This window comes from Salmo trutta, chromosome 40 (genome assembly GCF_901001165.1).
Source record: "Salmo trutta chromosome 40, fSalTru1.1, whole genome shotgun sequence".
Classification (NCBI taxonomy): domain Eukaryota; kingdom Metazoa; phylum Chordata; class Actinopteri; order Salmoniformes; family Salmonidae; genus Salmo; species Salmo trutta.
Window position 1 is genome coordinate 24,302,751 of NC_042996.1, and position 22,705 is coordinate 24,325,455.

Sequence of the window (22,705 nt, forward strand, 5' to 3'; positions counted from 1 at the left end):
GGATAATGTTGAATATTTGCCAGAGTTTGCATGTTTCTCAGTTGAAAGTTGGACTGTTTGTGTGTAAATGTTTATGAACGAGATGCGGTTTTTAAATATACATTAATTTAAAATGTGCTACGTCATACCCTTTTCTTCTTGTCACAAATGTTCCTGAGGAGAGATTCCTCTCATCAATGAGTGTCTTGGAACTGCATAATTTTGACATAAACCAAAAAGTGTGTGTGTGCTTCATATGCGTGTGCACTCACGCTCCAGAGCACATCAATGTAAAATGCATAAAACCACTGACATTTCCTATTCCTTCCTAACCCAGGTTGGTGACACATCTGTATGTTGGTGATATTATGCATTCATCCCCTCCCCTCCCTCTCTAGTTGTCACTATGGTCTCACCTGCTGGCTGCCTCCATGCCATCCTATCAACGTGTCAGGCAGGGTGATGTCGCGCACGTCGAGCCCCAGGCCTTGCCAAGCTCGGCTGCCAGCGGCATGGTGTGTGTGCGCGTGAGTGCTTCTCTCTCGGTGTGTGTGTGTGTGTGTGTATGCGGCACCACATGCCACTAGGCTAATTAGAGGGCTCTTAACTCTGTCAAAGTCATTTGATGACACTGATGTGGGAGATTGATATTCACGCTTGACTCTCCCGTCCTCTCTCTCCACCTGAGTGCTTGCTGTTGTGTTGTTTACTTCCCTACACAATTAGAATCTGATTGTTGATGGTTGGGGACTGAGTGAAGGGATCTCACTGTGCAACCTGATGATTAGGAGGTTGGAGGAATATGCATCTGGCCTCTATGTCACCGGCAACTTATTTTTCATATTGCAAAAAAATACAGGTTAATACTGTGCTCTTTCATTCTGTGGAAAAAAACGATTTCTCTGAACATGTGGTCCTCAGTTGGTAGAGCAAGGCGCTTGTAACGCCAGGGTAGTGGGTTCGATTCCGGGACCACCCATAAGTAACATGTATGCACGCATGACTATATGTTGCGTTCGGATTAAAGCATCTGCTAAATGGCATATATTGTATTATGTGAAATCCATGCAAGCCATTGCAGTGTCTTCATGAAAATGTACGTATCATAACTCTATATAATGGTTTCTATATAATATGCTATGATCACACCTGGCTTCATTTGTGTAGTATGATGTGAGAGTAGAGTAAGCCTCAGACCGCATTCTAAATGGCACCCTATACCCTATGGTCGTCCTGTTGTATCCTGTACATGTGACAAATACATTTTGACTTGATGTAGGGAATAGGGTGCCATTTGGGATGAAACCCCAGTTGTAGTTGTGCTGTAATTAATTCATTTATTTGTGATAGACAACAATACAGATAAAAACAAATAAAAATATGGATCATTAATAAACAATTATTTGGAATGGGTGGGTTTACCATATGTTGACATGATGTCTGGTATGGGTACAAGCCACACGTTAAACAAGCTGATTCTCCAGCACACCTAACATAGCTGACTAATGAAGGAAGCACCAGTGACTCGGTCAATAAAAAAGTGGTCAGATGAAGCAGATGCTACGCTACAGGACTGTTTTGTTAACACAGACTGGAATATGTTCCCGGAATTCTTCTGATGGCATTGATGAGTACACCACATCAGTCACTCATTTCATCAATATGTGCATCGATCACGTTGTCCCCACAGTGACTGCACGTACATACCCCAACCAGAAGCCATGGATTACAGGAAACATCTGCACCGAGCTAAAGGATAGAGCTGCTGCTTTCAAGGAGCAGGACTCTAACCCGGAAGCTTATAAGAAATCCCGCTATGCCTACCGATGAAACATCAAAAAGACAAAGCGTCAATACAGGACGAAGATCGAATCGTACTACACCAGCTTTGATGCTCGTCGGATGTGGCAGGGCTTGCAAACTACTACAGACTACAAAAGGAAAGCACAGCCGAGAGCTGCCCAGTGACACAAGCCTACCAGACAAGCTAAATTACTTCTATGCTCGCTTCGAGGCAAGTAACACTGAAACATGCAGGAGAGCATCAGCTGTTCTGGACGACTGTGTGATCACTCTCTCCGCAGTCGATGTGAGTAAATAGGTCAACATTCACAAGGCCAGACGGATTACCAGGACATGTACTCGGAGCTTGCGCTGACCAACGGGCAAGTGTCTTCACTGGCATTTTCAACCTCTCCCTGTCTGAGTCTGTAATACCAAAAACATTCAAGCAGACCACCATAGTCCCTGTGACCAAGAACAGTAAGGTAACCTGCCTAAATGACTACTGACACGTAGCACTCACGTCTGTTGCCATGAAGTGCTTTGAACGTCTGGTCATGGCTCACATCAACACCATTAAACAGAAACCCTAGACCCACTCCAATTTTCATACCGTCCAACAGATCCACAGATGATTCATGCTCAGTCCCCTCCTGTACTCCCTGTTCACTCATGACTGCACGGCCAGGCACGACTCCAACACCATCATTAAGTTTGCTGATGACAACAGTGGTAGGCCTGATCACGACAACGACAAGACAGCCTATAGGAGGTCATCAGAGACCTGACTGTGTGGTGCAAGGACAACAACCTCTCCCTCAATGTGATCAAGACAAAGGAGATGATTGTGGACTACAGGAAAAGGAGGACCGAGCACGCCCCCATTCTCATCAACGGGGCTGTAGTAGAGCAGGTTCAACACTTCAAGTTCTTTTGTGTCCACATCACCAACAAACTAGCATGGTCCAAGCACACAAAGACAGTCGTGAAGAGGGCACGACAAAACCTATTCACCCTCAGGAGACTGAAAATATTTGTCATGGGTCCTCAGATCCTCAAAAGGTTTTACAGCTGCACCATCGAGAGCATCCTGACGGGTTGCATCACTGCCTGGTATGGCAACTGCTCGGCCTCCGACCGCAAAGCACTACAGATTGTCAAAGACTCCAGCCACCCTAGACATAGACTGTTCTCTCTGCTACCACACGGCAAGAGGTAACAGAGCGCCAAGCCTAGGTCCAAGAGGCTTCTAAACAGCTTCTACCCTCAAGCCATAAGACTCCTGAACATCTAATCAAATGGCTACCAGACTATTTGCATTGCACCCCCCCTGTTGTATACTGCGCATGTGAAACATAAAATTTGATTTCAGGATGTCTATGCCAGGGATCAAGCGTTCTCATTTTCTGTAGAGCCACAGCGCCCCTATGTGAACAGTCTTAGAATGACACCCCATTTGAAAACAATTATTGACCCTTGGAAATCCCCAATATCCCATGCCTCCACAAACACAATGCTTTTAGATTTGCGGGAAGTAGTGAACGAGTGCACACTTCAGGTGATATCATTGGGACAGTCTGTTTGAATGAGCATCCTGCCTTCCTTCAAGTTATCACTGATCTCCAAATAATTTGATTTGTGAAAGCTAGTATAGCCACCTACTGTTTGTACTCACCTGACAAAGACTTCTTTGAAGTCAAAACAATATTGATTTGGGTGCATTAATAAAGCACTGGGGGAGCTGCAATATTCCGCATAAGGGCCGCTCATTCCTTTTACTCCCCCTTCTGTATTAGATAGTTTAATAGTCAGGTAAGCAAGCATCGTCTGGTCATCTGCGGCTGACGGGATGTAAAGTGGGTCTTCCAGAGCTGCCTGTCCTCCATTGCAGACGCAATCTCATCCTTCTTCAGTCCGATGTCACTCCTGACCTGTTCCATATGTGATCTCTGACCGTCAAAACTGCTGAAAGAGGCATGGCATGAGAAGTGTGTACAGTACTGTTGAAATATAGATTGTATCATAATAAGAGATGACTTTGCTCATAGTGATTTTACATCCTTGTCTTTTTATTATCTGTGTCTTGATAAAAAGGAAGGACAGTCCCAGCAATAGACCTGATGATAAAAAAGAAAAACTAAGAATTAAATTATCCAAAAACTACCCAATGCTACCCAGAAAAAGAAATTACTATAAAAGAATGTTGTGAAGTCTACAGCTAAACCATCAAATTAACCAGAAGAAACTAAGAAAAAACACAACCCAAGGATTCACCACAAAATGAGCCAATAACCACTAGAAACTCTTACATGATTCTCCAAATATAAAGTAACACATACTTTACAATAAATAACAGGCACATCTTCCTAACTCTACAATAAAGGTCCTAGAAGTAAGTAACAGTCGAAATCCTGTTGTAAAAAATAAACTTTTAAACATTTTTTTTTTTTTTTCAATTAACTTTCACACCACAGGCACAAACAAATCCAAGTATAAAATAATCTGGGCAGCAAGTTATTTGGTTTCTTGAGAACGCACTTTCGGTTTCCATAACAACAAAATACTTCCCAACATATGAGCATCTGAATTATACAGATATATATATACACATACATACACATTGCCTTCGGAAAGCATTCAGACCCCTTGACTTTTTTCACATTACGTTACAGCCTTATTCTAAAATGGATTTTAAAAAAATACTCAGCAATCTACACACAATACCCCATAATGACAAAGTGAACAGGTTTTTAGAAATGTTGAAAATGTATTACAAATAAATAAAAAAATATACCTTATTTACATAAGTATTCAGACCTTTTGCTATGAGACTCGAAATTGAGCTCAGGTGCATCCTGTTTCCATTGACCATCCTTGAGATGTTTCTACAAATTGATTGCTAGTCCAACTGTGGTAAATTAAAATGATTGGACATGATTTGGAATGGCACACACACCTGTCTGTATAAGGTCCCACAGTCGACAGTGCATGTCAGAGCAAAAACCAAGCCATGAGGTGGAAGGGACTGTCTGTAGAGCTCCGAGACAGAATTGTGTTGAGGCCCAGATCTGGGTACCAAAAAATGTCTGCAGCATTGAAGGTCCACAAGAACACGGTGGCCTTCATCATTCTTAAATGGAATAAGTTTGGAATCACCTAGAGCTAGCCACCCAGCCAAACTGAGCAAAAAAGGGGGAGAAGGGCCTTGGTCAGGGAGGTTACCAAGAACCCAATGGTCACTGACAGAGCTCTAGAGTTCCTCTGTGGAGATCGGAGATCTTCCAGAAGGACAACCATCTCTGCAGCACTCCACCAATCAGGCCATTATGGTAGAGTGACCAGAAGGAAGCCACTCCTCAGTAAAAGGCACATGACAGCCTGCTAGGAGTTTGCCAAAAGGCACCTAAAAACTCTCAGACCATGTGAAACAAGATTCTCTGGTCTGATGAAACCAAGATTGAACTCATTGGCCTGAATGCCAAGTGTCACATCTGCAGGAGACCTTGCACCATCCCTACAGTGAAGCATGGTGGTAGCAGCATCATGCTGTGGGGATGTTTTTCAGTGGCAGGGCCTGGGAGACTAGTCAGGATCGAGGCAAAGATGAACAGAGCAGAACAGAGAGATCCTTGATGAAAACCTGCTCCAGAGCACTCAGGATCTCAGACTGGAGTGAAGGTTCACATTCCAACAGGACAACAACCCTAAGCACACAGCCAAGACAACACAGGAGTGGCTTTGGGAGAAGTCTCTGAATGTCATTGAGTGGCCCAGCCAGAGCCCGGGCTTGAACCCGATCGAACAACTCCGGAAAGACTTGAAAATAGCTGTACAGCAACGCTCCCCATACAACCTGACAGAGCTGGAGAGGATCTGCAGAGAACGGGAGAAACTCCGCAAATACAGGTGTGCCAAGCTTGTAGCGTCATACCCAAGAAGACTGAAGGCTGTAATCACTGCCAAAGGTGCTTCAGCAAAGTACTGAGTAAAAGGTCTGAATACTTATGCAAATGTGATCAGTTTTTTATTTTTTATAAATTAGCAAACATTTCTAAAAACCTGTTTTTGCCTTGTCATTATGGGGTATTGTGTGTAGATGAGGTGGAAAAAACAATTTAATACATTTTAGAATAAGGCTGTAACCTCACAAAATGTGTAAAAAGTCAAGGGGTCTGAATACTTTCCGAAGGCACTCAATCATATAAATATGTACGAACAAAATATACTAAAACTATCGTAAAAAAAAATATTACAAAAGGACTAATGCCAAAGGGAAGCTTATTTAGAAACTTCAATAACTTAAAATACAAAACTGTAAAAGGAAAAAAAATAAAAAATAATGTTTTACACTGGTAAGGATTTTTACACAGCACTTGGAAATACCACACCATAGTGCTTACATAATTCACCAAAATGTATAAATACTAGTAAGAAAAGCCATTGTACAGTACCAATTTCTTTAAATCTACACAATAAGTTAGTGTGTCAGACAAATATTGCAGTTATTTACAGTTAACTTTAAAAGATAGTAGGTAGTTTTGGGTGGAAATAAATGGCATAAGGTGAGATGAGTGAGGTGAGGAAGAAGCAGCCCATCTTGGCAGTGGCATGGTCATAGGGCATAGAGGAGGATCATGGCAGCAGTCTTGCAGCACAGTTATGGGGTCATGTTCCTTATGGAACACAACATGAAACATATCAAAACTGTTTTGAAAGAAAACGGAAATGAGCGTTTCTTTTTGGGCAAGTCCATTAAACCCACCCTGTTTCAATTAGTTTTCAATTAGAACACGACCTTGGAGAAAGGTAGATAGGAGGGGAACTCGGGCACATTCATTAAAGCAGCAGCCGTCAGACCAGCGGGCGGGGGCTGACGAGGAAGGAGGCACCGTATCAAGCCAGGGGGTAGCCAGGCACCTGGTAAACACAGTCAGCATAGAACTCTGGAAAGACTGACATAGAGAAGGAAAGAGAGTATGCCAGACTCAGGTACAGGACAAGGCCATGAGCAGTAATTCAGGGGGTTGGGTGTGTGTGTAATGGAGAGTAAGTGTGTGTTAGTCCACATCGCTCATGTCGCTGACAGGTTCATCCTGAACGATGCTAAGATGGTTCATGGCACGTTTGAAGGCCGTCTGAACAGCCTTACGGATGCTGGACGTTCTGCCCTCCATCATCTTGATCTTGTCGATGGTCTTGTCAATCCCCAGAGGGACCATCTTAGACTTAGGAAGCCATTGCCTGGGAAGAGTGAAGAACGAAATCAAATTCACAGTTCCATTTTTGCAGATTTGTATCAGAAGAAATGTAAAACTTCCAATACAAATTTGAGTTCTCTGTTGGTTGTGTATTCACAGCATGTATTGAAATAACACTTTTAATATTGCAAATGTGGATTGTAAAATGGTGTATCCATGCATGTTACTATAAAAAAAAAAAAAATCTCTCATAGCATTTAATATTGGAGAAGAAGTCTCACCAGCTGCGTTTGTTGTCAAAGAAAAGGACGAGGAAGAGTTTTTCTTCGTTCTTGTACTGCATCCGTTCTCCAACCCTGAGGACGTCGAGGGGGGGCATGGGGATAGACACCCCATTGTGCTGGCACCCCACCCGGGGCATGTGGGGGTCGACGATCTAACGTGGTGGAAGAGGTGTACCAGGGTTACTAGGGAGTGGTGTCTGGAGTGTTATGACACAGTATACTTGCATACACTCAGACATGCATTGCACACACATGCGCAAACACACGCTCAAATACATAGCTGGTGCTTGTGATGACTAGGTGCATCCACTTAGTCCTCTCAAACTAAGGTAAAATCAGACCTGTTTATTTGACAATGACGCCATCTAGAGGACTTGAACGATATGGACCTAGGTTTTACTCTACCATGAAAGGCAAAACAACATTGTAGGGTGTGTGGGTATGTTACCTTTCAAACATCTAGAGTGTGTAAACAACCCTCACTCACGATTTGAGCAGGGCCTAAAATTAACACCCACCAAATGCGGGTAGATTTTGGCATTGGCGGGTCTGAATTTCTAATTCACAGGCCACATTGGTCAAAAAGTTAAGTATTGGCACTGTCATGACTGTCCTGATCAGGTCAGGGTACAGGAGACCACCACCCTACAGATTATCTCCCAAACCCCCAACAGAGGAGGAGAGATCTAGGGGTCTGAAGATGTGGGGGTTTTATGACACCTCATGCCCATAATACAGAGAAATTCCTTTGTCCTAACAATGGAGAACTGGCCTCAGAACATTAAACATGCAATAAAGGGACTTTGGAACAATGGTTTCCGTCAGCCACAATGGTGGTTATGACGAAAAGTGGAATATTAAAATGTATGTAACTTTTGTATTTGTTTTTAAAGGTTAAGAGATGACGTTATTATGAAAACATTGTACCTTTAAGAGTTTTCCCAGTATATGCCTGATGTTTATACATTGTACGCTGTTTGGAAAATATCCAAATCAAACAGAATGTTTTGATAAAGATGAAATGTGAAGTTAGTGTCTAAAATCGGATTTTTAGCCAAATCTAAGCCTTGCCCCCCTTTACTTGGTCCGCCCAGAGAATCGCCCTAAAGGCTGTTACACCCACTTCTGACCCGAGGGTATAAGACAGGAGAGTGAAGAATTAACATAGAAGACTATTGACCCCAAGCTGCAGCCAAGGTCTAACAAAGTCGACGAACCCCAAAACGAAACACAAGGTTGAAGACAAAGAAATATTTTTCTACACGAGCTACGGACGAGTAGCTGTGTCTAAGCGGGTGAATTCAAGCCGAACCACCCAGCCTCCACTCTCCATTGAATCGTGGTATCGACACCATTCGAGCCGAAGCTGTGAGCTCTGAGCTACAGAGCTGTCTGTCCTCAGAAGACCCCTTTCCGATCAAGGGTGAGGATCAGACCACTTAGCCAAGAAGGACACTGACATCGTGAGGACAACCAGAGAGTTGCGCCGGAGAACTGCGTCATTTAGAAGCCTAAACGACCCACGCGGAGCTTCCCACCTGAGAACTCCAACACGTAATTACATCATTATATTCTGACCCATAAGAGCGGCAGTTCGGGGCAAGGCTAATTTTAAATAAGCATGGCTGACAAATGAACCCAAATGTATATTTCTCTCGTGTACTTCCTTTATTTCTCTCTCTTTAAAATCCCCATTTTGGGTAACAAGCGCCATAGTGTGTTGGCCCGTTATACTAAGTCCTAATCGATAGCTAGACTGTGTTTTGTGTATGTGCATTTTTATCGTCATTTTAGCTTGCTAGTAAATAAATAATCAACTAAGATTGGTGTGGTAAATTCAGTGGTAAAGCCCGGGTCCGTGCAGATTCCCGGATTATACGACTTTCAGATTATGAGACTGTAGAGGAAATTGATTAATTTAGCGACTGTTGTAATCGATATTCTGATATCCTTTGAGTTAATTTGGGAAATAGAAACTCAATCAAAACAATGTTCCCATGGTGCCCCAGGTTAATGAGTTAATAATTGCTTGATTCATTGCTTAATTCATTTAATCACGTAATTATAAACCGTTAATCATTCGATGAGCAACAGTCGTCACATTAACTAATACAACGTCACGACAGCACATGCACGAGTATTGATTTATAGCATTGGACATCTACATTGCTTTGTTCACAAACTAGGTTGTTTTTTCAATGTTTGAGTTTGCTTCCACTGCAAGCGAAGAAGAAGACAGTCAGCCTCAACTAGTCAGATTCTCACAGGCACACAAGAATCGATTCCTCGACTCCTTGCCCATCGACTCCAGTTGCAGACTCATTTAGGAGAGGAATCGACACCACGACTCCTAAGACTCAGTATATTTTCAAGGGAGGAAAGTAGTTGCCGTAAACTACTTCCGAGAACAAACTCTGGAATCTATCACAGCAAAGAAAGAGCGCGCTAACAAGGGAGTGAAAGAGGGGATGGGCACAGTCAGGCATAGGTAGACATGTCGGCCACCAGGCATAGTCAGAACCATGCATCGGTAATCAAAAGATGTACAGGCCATCAGTGGCGACCCGTCATTCAGGGCATGTTTTGTGCCAGTTTTGCATGTTATTCTGGAATTTATATCAGTTTGCAAACAATGAAAAAAAAAGTACATATATATATATATATATATATATATATAGCTCAAAAAAATAAAGGGAACACTTAAACAACACATCCTAGATCTGAATAAAAAAAATAATCTTATTAAATACTTTTTTCTAAACATAGTTGAATGTGCTGACAACAAAATCACACAAAAATAATCAATGGAAATCCAATTTATCAACCCATGGAGGTCTGGATTTCGAGTCACACTCAAAATTAAAGTGGAAAACCACACTACAGGCTGATCCAACTTTGATGTAATGTCCTTAAAACAAGTCAAAATGAGGCTCAGTAGTGTGTGTGGCCTCCACGTGCCTGTATGACCTCCCTACAATGCCTGGGCATGCTCCTGGTGAGGTGGCGGATGGTCTCCTGAGGGATCTCCTCCCAGACCTGGACTAAAGCATCCGCCAACTCCTGGACAGTCAGTGGTACAACGTGGCGTTGGTGGATGGAGCGAGACATGATGTCCCAGATGTGCTCAATTGGATTCAGGTCTGGGGAACGGGCGGGCCAGTCCATAGCATCAATGCCTTCCTCTTGCAGGAACTGCTGACACACTCCAGCCACATGAGGTCTAGCATTGTCTTGCATTAGGAGGAACCCAGGGCCAACCGCACCAGCATATGGTCTCACAAGGGGTCTGAGGATCTCATCTCGGTACCTAATGGCAGTCAAGCTACCTCTGGCGAGCACATGGAGGGCTGTGCAGCCCCCCAAAGAAATGCCACCCCACACCATGACTGACCCACCGCCAAACCGGTCATTCTGGAGGATGTTGCAGGCAGCAGAACGTTCTCCACGGCGTCTCCAGACTCTGTCACGTCTGTCACGTGCTCAGTGTGAACCTGCTTTCATCTGTGAAGAGCACAGGGCGCCAGTGGCGAATTTGCCAATCTTGGTGTTCTCTGGCAAATGCCAAACGTCCTGCACGGTGTTGGGCTGTAAGCACAACCCCCACCTGTGGACGTCGGGCCCTCATACCACCCTCATGGAGCCTGTTTCTGACCGTTTGAGCAGACACATGCACATTTGTGGCCTGCTGGAGGTCATTTTGCAGGGCTCTGGCAGTGCTCCTCCTTGCACAAAGGCGGAGGTAGCGGTCCTGCTGCTGGGTTGTTGCCCTCCTACGGCCTCCTCCACATCTCCTGATGTACTGGCCTGTCTCCTGGTAGCGCATCCATGCTCTGGACACTACGCTGACAGACACAGCAAACCTTCTTGCCACAGCTCGCATTGATGTGCCATCCTGGATGAGTTGCACTACCTGAGCCACTTGTGTGGGTTGTAGACTCCGTCTCAGGCTACGACTAGAGTGAAAGCACCGCCAGCATTCAAAAGTGACCAAAACATCAGCCAGGAAGCATAGGAACTGAGAAGTGGTCTGTGGTCCCCACCTGCAGAACCACTCCTTTATTGGGGGTGTCTTGCTTATTGCCTATAACTTCCACCTGTTGTCTATTCCATTTGCACAACAGCATGTGAAATGTATTGTCAATCAGTGTTGCTTCCTAAGTGGACAGTTTGATTTCACAGAAGTGTGATTGACTTGGAGTTACATTGTGTTGTTTAAGTGTTCCCTTTATCTACTTCCGGTTTGGAGCGAGCAGTCTCACTTCGCATCGCTCCACAGGTAATATTACACTTCATTACATTACAACGGTTTGATTTGTTTGATCTGAGCAATTTTTCTTAGCTAGCTACATAGCCGTCTTTGTATCAAAGATAATTGTGTAGTTTAGAGTAATTATCGAGGTTAGCTAGCCAGCTATTTTCGTCCTCCTAACGTAGTCAACACTGCTAGCTAGCCAACTTCTACCGACTAGCAGTACTGTAGAAACTATTACATTACAACGGAACGACTTGATTAGTGTAGTGTTAGTATTAGTTAGCTAGCTACATAGTTGTCTTTGCTGTCTTTGTATCTAAGATAATTGTGTAGTTTAGAGTAATTACCGAGGTTAGCTAGCCAGCTGCGCCGCGACGCCGTTGTCCAGACTCCAGACTTAGTCAACACACCTAGTCATCATCAAACCCACTGCTAGCTAGCCAACCGTTACCGACTAGCAGCGCTGTAGATACTAATACATTACAACGGAACGATTTGACTAGTGTAGTGTTAGCTAGCTAGCTACATAGTTGTCTTTGTCATAGCTTGATAATTGTGTAGTTTAGTAATTATCGAGGTTAGCTAGCCAGCTATTTTCATCCCCCGCGACGCCATTTTTCCAAACCTAGCCAACTATTACCGACGAGCAGCATTGTTGAAACTAAATACATTACAAAGGAACGTATTGATTAGTGTTATGTTAGCTAGCTACAAAGTTGCTTTTGTATCATGACAAGGTGTAGTACTGTAACTATCGAGGTTACCTAGCCAGCTACATGTTCAAACAAAGTCAACAACGCAGCCACTGCTAGCTAGCCTACTCCACCAGCCAGCAGTACTGTATCATGTCATTTTAGTCAATAAGATTTTCGCAACGTAAGCTTAACTTTCTGAACATACGAGACGTGTAGTCCACTTATCATTCCAATCTCCTTTGCATTAGCGTAGCCTCTTCTGTAGCTTGTCAACTATGTGTCTGTCTATCCCTGTTCTCTCCCCTCTGCACAGGCCATACAAACGCTTCACACCGCGTGGCCGCTGCCACTCTAACCTGGTGGTCCCAGCGCGCACGACCCACGTGGAGTTCCAGGTCTCCGGCAGCCTCTGGAACTGCCGGTCTGCGGCCAACAAGGCTGAGTTCATCTCAGCCTATGCTACCCTCCAGTCCCTAGACTTCCTGGCGCTGACGGAAACATGGATTACCACAGATAACACTGCTACTCCTACTGCTCTCTCCTCGTCTGCCCACGTGTTCTCGCATACCCCTAGAGCATCGAGCCAGCGAGGTGGTGGCACTGGAATCCTCATCTCTCCCAAGTGGACATTCTCTCTTTCTCCCCTGACCCATCTGTCTATCTCCTCATTTGAATTCCATGCTGTCACAGTTACCAGCCCTTTCAAGCTTAACATCCTTATCATATATCGCCCTCCAGGTTCCCTTGGAGAGTTCATCAATGAGCTTGACGCCTTGATAAGTTCCTTTCCTGAGGATGGGTCACCTCTCACAGTTCTGGGTGACTTTAACCTCCCCACGTCTACCTTTGACTCATTCCTCTCTGCCTCCTTCTTTCCACTCCTCTCCTCTTTTGACCTCACCCTCTCACCTTCCCCCCCCTACTCACAAGGCAGGCAATACGCTTGACCTCATCTTTACTAGATGCTGTTCTTCCACTAATCTCATTGCAACTCCCCTCCAAGTCTCCGACCACTACCTTGTATCCTTTTCCCTCTCGCTCTCATCCAACACTTCTCACTCTGCCCCTACTCGGATGGTATTGCGCCGTCCCAACCTCCGCTCTCTCTCTCCTCTTCCATCCTATCATCTCTTCCCTCTGCTCAAACCTTCAACCTATCTCCTGATTCTGCCTCCTCAACCCTCCTCTCCTCCCTTTCTGCATCCTTTGATTCTCTATATCCTCTATCCTCCAGGCCGGCTCGGTCCTCCCCTCCTGCGCCGTGGCTCGACGACTCACTGCGAGCTCACAGAACAGGGCTCCGGGCAGCCGAGCGGAAATGGAGGAAAACTCGCCTCCCTGCGGACCTGGCATCCTTTCACTCCCTCCTCTCTACATTTTCCTCTTCTGTCTCTGCTGCTAAAGCCACTTTCTACCACTCTAAATTCCAAGCATCTGCCTCTAACCCTAGGAAGCTCTTTGCTACCTTCTCCTCCCTCCTGAATCCTCCTCCCCCTCCCCCCTCTCTGCGGATGACTTCGTCAACCATTTTGAAAAGAAGGTTGACGACATCCGATCCTCGTTTGCTAAGTCAAACGACACCGCTGGTCCTGCTCACACTGCCCTACCCTGTGCTTTGACCTCTTTCTCCCCTCTCTCTCCAGATGAAATCTTGCGTCTTGTGACGGCCGGCCGCCCAACAACTTGCCCACTTGACCCTATCCCCTCCTCTCTTCTCCAGACCATTTCCGGAGACCTTCTCCCCTACCTCACCCCGCTCATCAACTCATCCTTGACCGCTGGCTACGTCCCTTCCGTCTTCAAGAAAGCGAGAGTTGCACCCCTTCTGAAAAAACCTACACTCGATCCCTCCGATGTCAACAACTACAGACCAGTATCCCTTCTTTCTTTTCTCTCCAAAACTCTTCAACGTGCCGTCCTTGGCCAGCTCTCCTGCTATCTCTCTCAGAATGACCTTCTTGATCCTAATCAGTCAGGTTTCAAGACTGGGCATTCAACTGAGACTGCTCTTCTCTGTGTCACGGAGGCTCTCCGCACTGCTAAAGCTAACTCTCCCTCCTCTGCTCTCATCCTTCTAGACCTATCTGCTGCCTTTGATACTGTGAACCATCAGATCCTCCTCTCCACCCTCTCCGAGCTGGGCATCTCCGGCGCGGCCCACGCTTGGATTGCGTCCTACCTGACAGGTCGCTCCTACCAGGTGGCGTGGCGAGAATCTGTCTCCGCACCACGTGCTCTCACCACTGGTGTCCCCCAGGGCTCTGTTCTAGGCCCTCTCCTATTCTCGCTATACACCAAGTCACTTGGCTCTGTCATATCCTCACATGGTCTCTCCTATCATTGCTATGCAGACGACACACAATTAATCTTCTCCTTTCCCCCTTCTGATAACCAGGTGGCGAATCGCATCTCTGCATGTCTGGCAGACATATCAGTGTGGATGACGGATCACCACCTCAAGCTGAACCTCGGCAAGACGGAGCTGCTCTTCCTCCCGGGGAAGGACTGCCCGTTCCATGATCTCGCCATCACAGTTGACAACTCCCTTGTGTCCTCCTCCCAGAGTGCTAAGAACCTTGGCGTGACCCTGGAAAACACCCTGTCGTTCTCCACTAACATCAAGGCGGTGACCCGATCCTGTAGGTTCATGCTCTACAACATTCGCAGAGCACGACCCTGCCTCACACAGGAAGCGGCGCAGGTCCTAATCCAGGCACTTGTCATCTCCCGTCTGGATTACTGCAACTCGCTGTTGGCTGGGCTCCCTGCCTGTGCCATTAAACCCCTACAACTCATCCAGAACGCCGCAGCCCGTCTGGTGTTAAACCTTCCCAAGTTCTCTTACGTCACCCCGCTCCTCTGCTCTCTCCACTGGCTTCCAGTTGAAGCTCGCATCCGCTACAAGACCATGGTGCTCGCCTACGGAGCTGTGAGGGGAACGGCACCTCCGTACCTTCAGGCTCTGATCAGGCCCTACACCCAAACAAGGGCACTGCGTTCATCCATCTCTGGCCTGCTCGCCTCCCTACCTCTGAGGAAGCACAGTTCCTGCTCAGCCCAGTCAAAACTGTTCGCTGCTCTGGCACCCCAATGGTGGAACAAGCTCCCTCACGACGCCAGGACAGCGGAGTCAATCACCACCTTCCGGAGACACCTGAAACCCCACCTCTTTAAGGAATACCTGGGATAGGATAAAGTAATCCTTCTAACCCCCCCCTTAAAAGATTTAGATGCACTATTGTAATGTGGTTGTTCCACTGGATATCATAAGGTGAATGCACCAATTTGTAAGTCGCTCTGGATAAGAGCGTCTGCTAAATGACTTAAATGTAAATGTAATGATTTTTTTGAGCAGTGTATATATAAAAAACACACGTCAACTCTTTTTTGCTTTCTTGAGTAATGCAGCTCCAAACTGAAGGCGTTTCAGCCTAGCTCAGTGCTTTCTGTGGTATCGGGGCAGTCAGCGGAAAATACAGAGCGTAGGGGTTGGTAATGTTCTCGTTGTGCCATGATTGGATCAGTGTTCTGTCACTCATGGGGACACTACGTCACCGCAACATCTATGGGGAGAGCTCGAAAATTCAAGCCCCTTGGGTGCTGCCATAGAGCTACATTAGAAGTGCCCATCCAAGAAGGTTCAAGGTCATAGGCCACGGATAAAATTACATCAAATATCTACAGTAGCTTTGATTGGACTGATATCAAAATCTTACCTAGCAAGCTAGCAGTCATCATCATGAATCACGTCGACAAACTACTGGCAAATCCTTGTCATATAAAGAGAAATTATAGATAAAACGTACCGGTGCTCATCAGCCATAAACATTACATAACAATTTGGAAATCGCAAATCAGTGGCTAACTGCAAGCATTGCAAAGCAATAACTAGCCTGCTATTCAGTGGAACGGATGTGTGGTCCAAGTCTAGGTTTAAGGGTCTCTTTCCAAGCTTAAAAAGGATAAACATTCAACATTGGCCATGCTGTCAATCCAGCATGACTTCTACCATAAATCCAGAGAATGCCAGACTTTGATGACAAGATTTGCCCACAAGGACCACCGCACCACCTTCCTGTTCAAGTGAGCACAGCACAAGGTGAGTCCAAAAATGTATTGTATGCTGCTGCATAAATAATGTAATATGCCAGTGAGATATGTATATTGTAGCTAAGAAAGTAATACTAAGTGTATGTTGTGTAGTAAGCTGTTAGTAGCCCATGTTCCTCACCCTGATAATTTGGCCCCTTTTCCCCCTCATAATTTAGCCTACTGTTTCTTGGTGGTGCACATGTAGCCTATAGCCTGTTTTAGCGAAATGTCATCAAATATTGTAAGAGCTTTCATGCCCCCTTTATTTATCCTACGGTTCTGACTTGGTGCACAGGGAGAATTCTGTCGTTGCACATTTCAAAAGTGCTGAACAAATAGTTATATTGACTACGTCTGTCCTACCTCGCTCATTAAATTGCCTCTTATCTGCACGTCATCCCCTTTATACATCTCAAACCACATTTGTTCAAGTAAACTATATCAGCTCAGTTATTTTTTTATTTTTTTCTGGCAGTAAATGAGGTTGAATGAACAGTTTCACTGCAGACAAGGATCGTCTGATACACCTGGCTAACAAGTGGTAAGGTGTTGGGACTCAACTATTGGGACAGCTTAATGTAGGCCCTAACAGTATGTGGGCACCATTTGTCACCCTTATAGTCCAATTAATGTATAGTGTTGTAGCTTTGCTGGCATGCATCTAAAACATTTTTGGAAGTTTGCCCCACCAACATTTACATGCTAAAAATTGCCACTGATCGCAATGCTGTCTTTTGCAATTTCTTGGCTTGCAATGTCTCGCGCAAATTCACCAGCAGGGTCTATAAAGGAGTAGACTGAGCTAAACAGACCGAAGACCAAACACACACACACTTGCATTTTTCATAGCGAAGAGAAAGACCAGGCGAGCCAGCGAGAGGATCGAGGCAGGCAGACAGACAACCATGCGCACAGGCTACATTTTGGTAATCTGTATCTCGCAATGTCTTGTCTTGCAATCTCATAAATTCCCCAAAAAGTACATTAAAGCATATATTAGGCTATCAATGGCTAAGCTATTCTTCATAGTACTAGTGAATTGAAGTTAAACATCGCCAAATGCATCAGTTTAATTAGGCCTAAATGTGCAATAAAAGTTATTGTGCCTATAGCTTATTTAATTCAATCCTGGCTGGCTCTTGATGTCCAAAGTCAGGGCTCTCCAACCCTGTTCCTGGAGAGTTTCGCGTCAACCCCAGTTGTAACTAACCTGATTCAGCTTATCAACCAGCTAATTATTGAATCAGATGCGATAGATTAGGGTTGGAGTGAACACCTATAGGACAGTACCTCGCCAGGAACAGGGTTGGAGAAACGGTCCTTGGCAATAGATCGCAAAGCAGGGCATCCCCACTAAACTTGTTGGAAATGGCAAGTTCACTTTCTCATCCATAAAATGCATCTCCATTGCAAATACGGTTCAGCAGCTTAAATCATGAGGATGGCGGGCATTGTTATTAGTAAGGACACTTACCATCGATCGCTAAAATATTGATTATGATCACACTTAATACATTTAAATATTATGAGGACACCTACAGTGCCTTCAGAAAGTATTCATACACATTGACTTATTTCACATTGTGTTACAGCCTGAATCCAAAATGGATTAAATAGATTTTTCCTCGCCCATCAACACTCCATAATGATAAAGTGAAAACACGTTTTTAGAAATGTTTGCAAATGTATTGCAAATGAAATGCATCAATCTCATTAACATAAGTATTCACACCCCTTAGTCAATACTTTGTAGAAGCACCTTTGACCGTGATTACAGCGAGTCTTTGTGGGTAAGTCTCGAAAGAATTTACCACACCTGGATTGTACAGCATTTGGCCATTGTTATTTATAAATAAAAATTATTTAAGCTCTGTCAAATTGGTTGTTGATCATTGCTAGACAACCATTTTTCAGGTCTTTCCATAGATTTAAGTCAAAACTGTAACTCGGCCAATCCGGAACATTCATTGTCTTCTTGATAAGCAGCTCCTGTTTAGATTTGGCCTTGTGTTTTAGGTTATTGTTCTTTCCTGCTGAAAGGTGATTTCATCTCCCAGCGTCTGGTGGAAAGTAGACTGAACCAGGTTTATATCTGTGCTTAGCTACATTCCATTTATTTTTATCCTGAAAAACTGCAGTCCTTAATGATTACAAGCATACACTGATTCAGTCAACACTACGCTTGAAAATATGGAGTGGTACTCAGTAATGTGCTGCATTGAATTTGGCCCAAACATAACACTTTGTATTCAAGTATTGCGTTTGTGTTTAATAAAGTACATTTCTTTGCCACATTTTTTGCAGTATTACTTTAGTGCCTTGTTGCAAACAGGACGCATATTTAGTAATATTTTTATTCTGTACAGGCTTCCTTCTTTTCACTGTGAATTAAATCAATATTGTGGAGTACGTACAATGTTGATTCATCGTCCGTTTTGTCCTATCACAGCCACTGTTTTAAAAAGTCACCATTGGCCTCATGTTGAAATCGCTGAGCGGTTTCCTTTCTCTTCAGCAAATGAGTTAGGAAGGATGCCTGTATCTTTGTGCTTGGTGAAATTATTCAGTACACTTTGGATAGTGTATCAATACACCCAGTCACTACAAAGGGATATTCAATGTGAGCTTTTTTTCTTTGTACCCACCTACCAGTAAGTGCCCTTCTTTGCAAGGCATTGCAAAACCTCCCTGGTCTTTGTGGTTGAATCTGTGTTTAGAATTCACTGCACGACCTTACAGATAATTGTATGTTTGGGGTTAGGGTTAGAACCCAAATGTAGTCTTCCTAGTAGGACGCTGCAATAATGAGGTGGTGTGTACGTCTGTTTCAGTTCCTTTTGGGAGTCTAACAGTTCGTGCATATATTTGACAACATTTTTGTTAATTTTGGACTTCGGCAAGGGTTTTTTCAGCTGTTCGAGCACACAAACATTTTTCATGAGGCAAGCCGAATTCGGTAGCCGAAGTCTAGTTTTTCAAGCGACGGTCTTTTAAGGAAGTATGCAAGCACACTCGTTCGGTTCGCCTAGCATACTAATGACTTACGGCACGTGACGACTTGAGTGGCTCCATTACCACGGTAAGCTTAAAGGGGCAGCTGAACATTTGTCTCATCTGTGATATTTTGTTTAAAAGACTCAGGTCACAAAATATTAAAGTAAGCAATATACCACATTACTTCTTATTAGTAATACATTCCTTGATTTAGAAACATTACTAAGCATGCTCATCCATTTAGATGTGTTCTATGCTATAATTAAAGCAAAAATATATATTTTGACTCCTAAAAAAATCTGAGTGGCTGGTAGACAAAAAAGTTAGTTGTAGGCCCTGGTAGCAAGCACAAAAGTGAGAATGAGATAGTCAGGTGTCATACATATGCTCACTGTCACTCACCAAGGCAGGATAGGAAGGGTATCCGCTACATTTTGCCCAAACAAGCTTTAAAGGTTCCAGAACAACTGTTGCAGCACTAGCAGGCATCCAAATATTGCTGTTGCCAACTTCTATGGATGCAGGAATAACAACAATCAAGTTAGGAGGGGTTCACTGTAAATAGAGCAAAACACTTCCAGAGCCATGCTAATAGTGACAGCATAAACACACAGGATAAATACATCACAGCTCACTGAAAAACGTGATATTACAAAAATACAATTTGTGGACTGTAAATCATGAATATAATTGCTTTAAGTTATGTTTATATAGCCTGCATCGTAGCATACTAATGAGGAAAACTCTGGGCTCTGGTTACATCCTATAGCTAGAGCCAAGAGTTTTGGGGCACATTTTGAGGTACTGTGCTTTTACCGGTATTTCCAGCATTGTCCACTAGTGTTGCTGGAGGTAGGAAATCCTAGGAAATGTTCTATAATTGACATAAGCTGTCTCCAATCAATTTCTGTGTGTGTGTGTGTGTGTTTGGCAGGAGGGATTGCTTAAGCCAGGGGAGGAGTAGCTCTGCGAATCTTAAAATTGCACAAATCCTATTATTTTGCAGAGAATACTATTTGTAGAGCAGTGATTCTACACCTCACTTTGCTCAAGATGATCCTCTCCAACAGACTTGGAAGTTGTAACTAAAAAAAAATAGGTCAATTAGGGGCAGTAAAAGGGGAGAGTCAATTAAACAAACCATGGAAGTATATTGTTGAAAATTTGGGGTGTAGCCCAGACCGGGACTCTTGAACCTGGATCCAGCGACTGTTAATGGCTTCGCATGGCTTAGGCGACCCCCCCCCCCCCCCCCCACCAAACACACACGCACAACAAGACATTGATTGATTGATGGAGACAGTTTTCTAGGATGATCTACCTGCAGCAACCCTAGTGGATCATGCTGGAAATACCAGTAAAGGAACAGTACCTCAAAAGCTATCCCAAAACTCCTGGCCCTATAGCAATACATCTACTCCACTGACTCCCAGCCAGACCTCATCTGACAATACACACTACCCTCCGCAGTCTCCACTTTACTGTATGATGAACATCAAGACAGAAAACTTACCGGCGGCAATCCTAGCAGCTCTGGCAAAGTTCCCGGTTTCTATGCAGGCAATGAGGTCGTTCTTATCATCCACAGTGTTTCTTCGGACCAGGGCCGGTTTGCCTTTACCACATGTTGGAAGACTGAGGGTGCTGCTGAAATCAGGAAAAGACATCCACACTGTATGTGAGTGAGACTGTCATATACATGAAACACTAGAGAGAAATAACCAGACTACATAGTTGAACTACCAAGTACCACCAACCATGTTCAGCAGTGAAAAGTGCACCAGCTAGAGATGCCTAGCCTGTTGCTTTGAGATGTTTTTTTTTGTTAACCTTTAACTACGCAGGTCAGAACAAATTCTTATTTACAATGACGGCCTGTGTTTGATTGAGCCTGCCTGCGTTTCCACAGTTGGGACTATTCTAGTGGTTCCATTGAGCCAAGCGGGCTCAATCAAGTTCAGTTTAAATTCTATTTGAACGCAGGTCTGTTGTGAGGTATATGCATGTACCTACCTGGTGCTGCCCAGCAGACTACCACTAGATGAGATGCTGGACTCAGAGGCACACCGTCTCCTAGTTTCTAGAGGCCTGCTGGCACTTAGCTCTTTCTTTTCATCAATTACCTCCTCCATCACAAAACCATTAGACAGGCCTGAGGCGAGTAACACAGAGCAGTACAGTAGTCAGTGTACTATACATAAACCAACTATAGCATAGACCTACAACATTATGAGTAGGGGTGCTGATCTTAGATCAATTTAACATTTTAGATAATTATAATTAATAAGATTACATAGACAAGGGGAACCTAATCTCTTAATTCACAAGTCTGAAGATCATTTTCTACTTCATGCTCTATTTAAGAGTCCCATTAAGATAAGTACTTAATTTTCTGACAAGTGAGAAGAACCCTATTTACCTGTGTTAATGTGTTTGACAGGGGACTCTTCCTCCCCTTCTCCACCCCCCTCGCTATACACCCCACGGGGACTGTGGCTCCTCTTCCTAGTCCTTGGGTGGAGGAGGGTCTCCAGCCTGGGGATCATCACCGACAGGAAGGTCTTGGTGCCCAGCTGAGGGCACCCTGTCTGGGCCTCGCCGCCTCCTCTCCCACCCTGGTTCTTCCCAGAGCTAGTGGTCTTGGACTTCCTGAAGAGCACGGCAGTGCGGCGGTTGACAGTCGTTCCCGAGGGTTGGGCCAGGGTGGAGGTGGCCACCACACTCACGTCCCCCTTTGAAAGAAGCAGGGGGTTCTGGGAGTCGGAGTGGCCATTGAGAAGGGTCTTGGTAGTGGTGGAGGAAGCATTGTTGGGTTTCTCCCGGTCAAATTTGACCTGTCCATGGGTCTTGCTGTCCGGGGTATGGTTGGGGTGGATGGGTTTGAGGGTAGGGGGTTCTGAGTTACTCTCGAAGTGCAGGAGAGGAGTTAGGGAGTCAGAGGGTTCCAATTTGGGAGGTAATGATTTGTCCCCTGTTGAAGAAGAGTTAGAAAATACATAGAAAGCATAACATTATATAGATCACAACGTAATATAAAAAGAGGGAATTGTACATTAATTAAAACACCAGAACCATTCCTAAAGCACATCATCCTCAGGGTGAAGACGTATCCCTTATTACAAGAATTCAATACAAATGATCTTGCCTTCTATAATGCATAGCTAAATAACCAATGAGACAGCAAAATATACTGTTCAAAAAACAAAGGGAACACTTAAACAACACAATGTAACTCCAAGTCAATCACACTTCTGTGAAATCAAACTGTCCACTTAGGAAGCAACACTGATTGACAATAAATTTCACATGCTGTTGTGCAAATGGAATAGACAACAGGTGGAAATTATAGGCAATTAGCAAGACACCCCCAATAAAGGAGTGGTTCTGCAGGTGGTGACCACAGACCACTTCTCAGTTCCTATGCTTCCT

At 44.4% G+C, this 22,705-nt stretch overlaps 1 protein-coding gene across 3 annotated transcripts in view; it reads right to left on the reverse strand.

Annotated features, from left to right (window-relative positions):
* Positions 1–6,297: 6,297 nt before the first annotated feature.
* The window catches only part of brd1a (bromodomain containing 1a), a 31,084-nt gene continuing 14,676 nt past the window's right edge, over positions 6,298–22,705 (reverse strand). For 2 of the 3 annotated variants that reach the window (XM_029742004.1, XM_029742002.1), the window contains exons 9-14: positions 21,696–22,247; positions 21,290–21,428; positions 20,790–20,923; positions 19,679–19,788; positions 7,241–7,395; positions 6,298–7,002 (exon numbers count right to left, since the gene is read on the reverse strand). In XM_029742004.1, coding sequence (XP_029597864.1) covers positions 6,819–7,002; positions 7,241–7,395; positions 19,679–19,788; positions 20,790–20,923; positions 21,290–21,428; positions 21,696–22,247 — 1,274 coding nt within the window. In that variant the 3' untranslated portion in view covers positions 6,298–6,818. The remainder of the gene's footprint in view (positions 7,003–7,240; positions 7,396–19,678; positions 19,789–20,789; positions 20,924–21,289; positions 21,429–21,695; positions 22,248–22,705) is intronic. The other variant, XM_029742003.1, reaches the window with a different exon arrangement.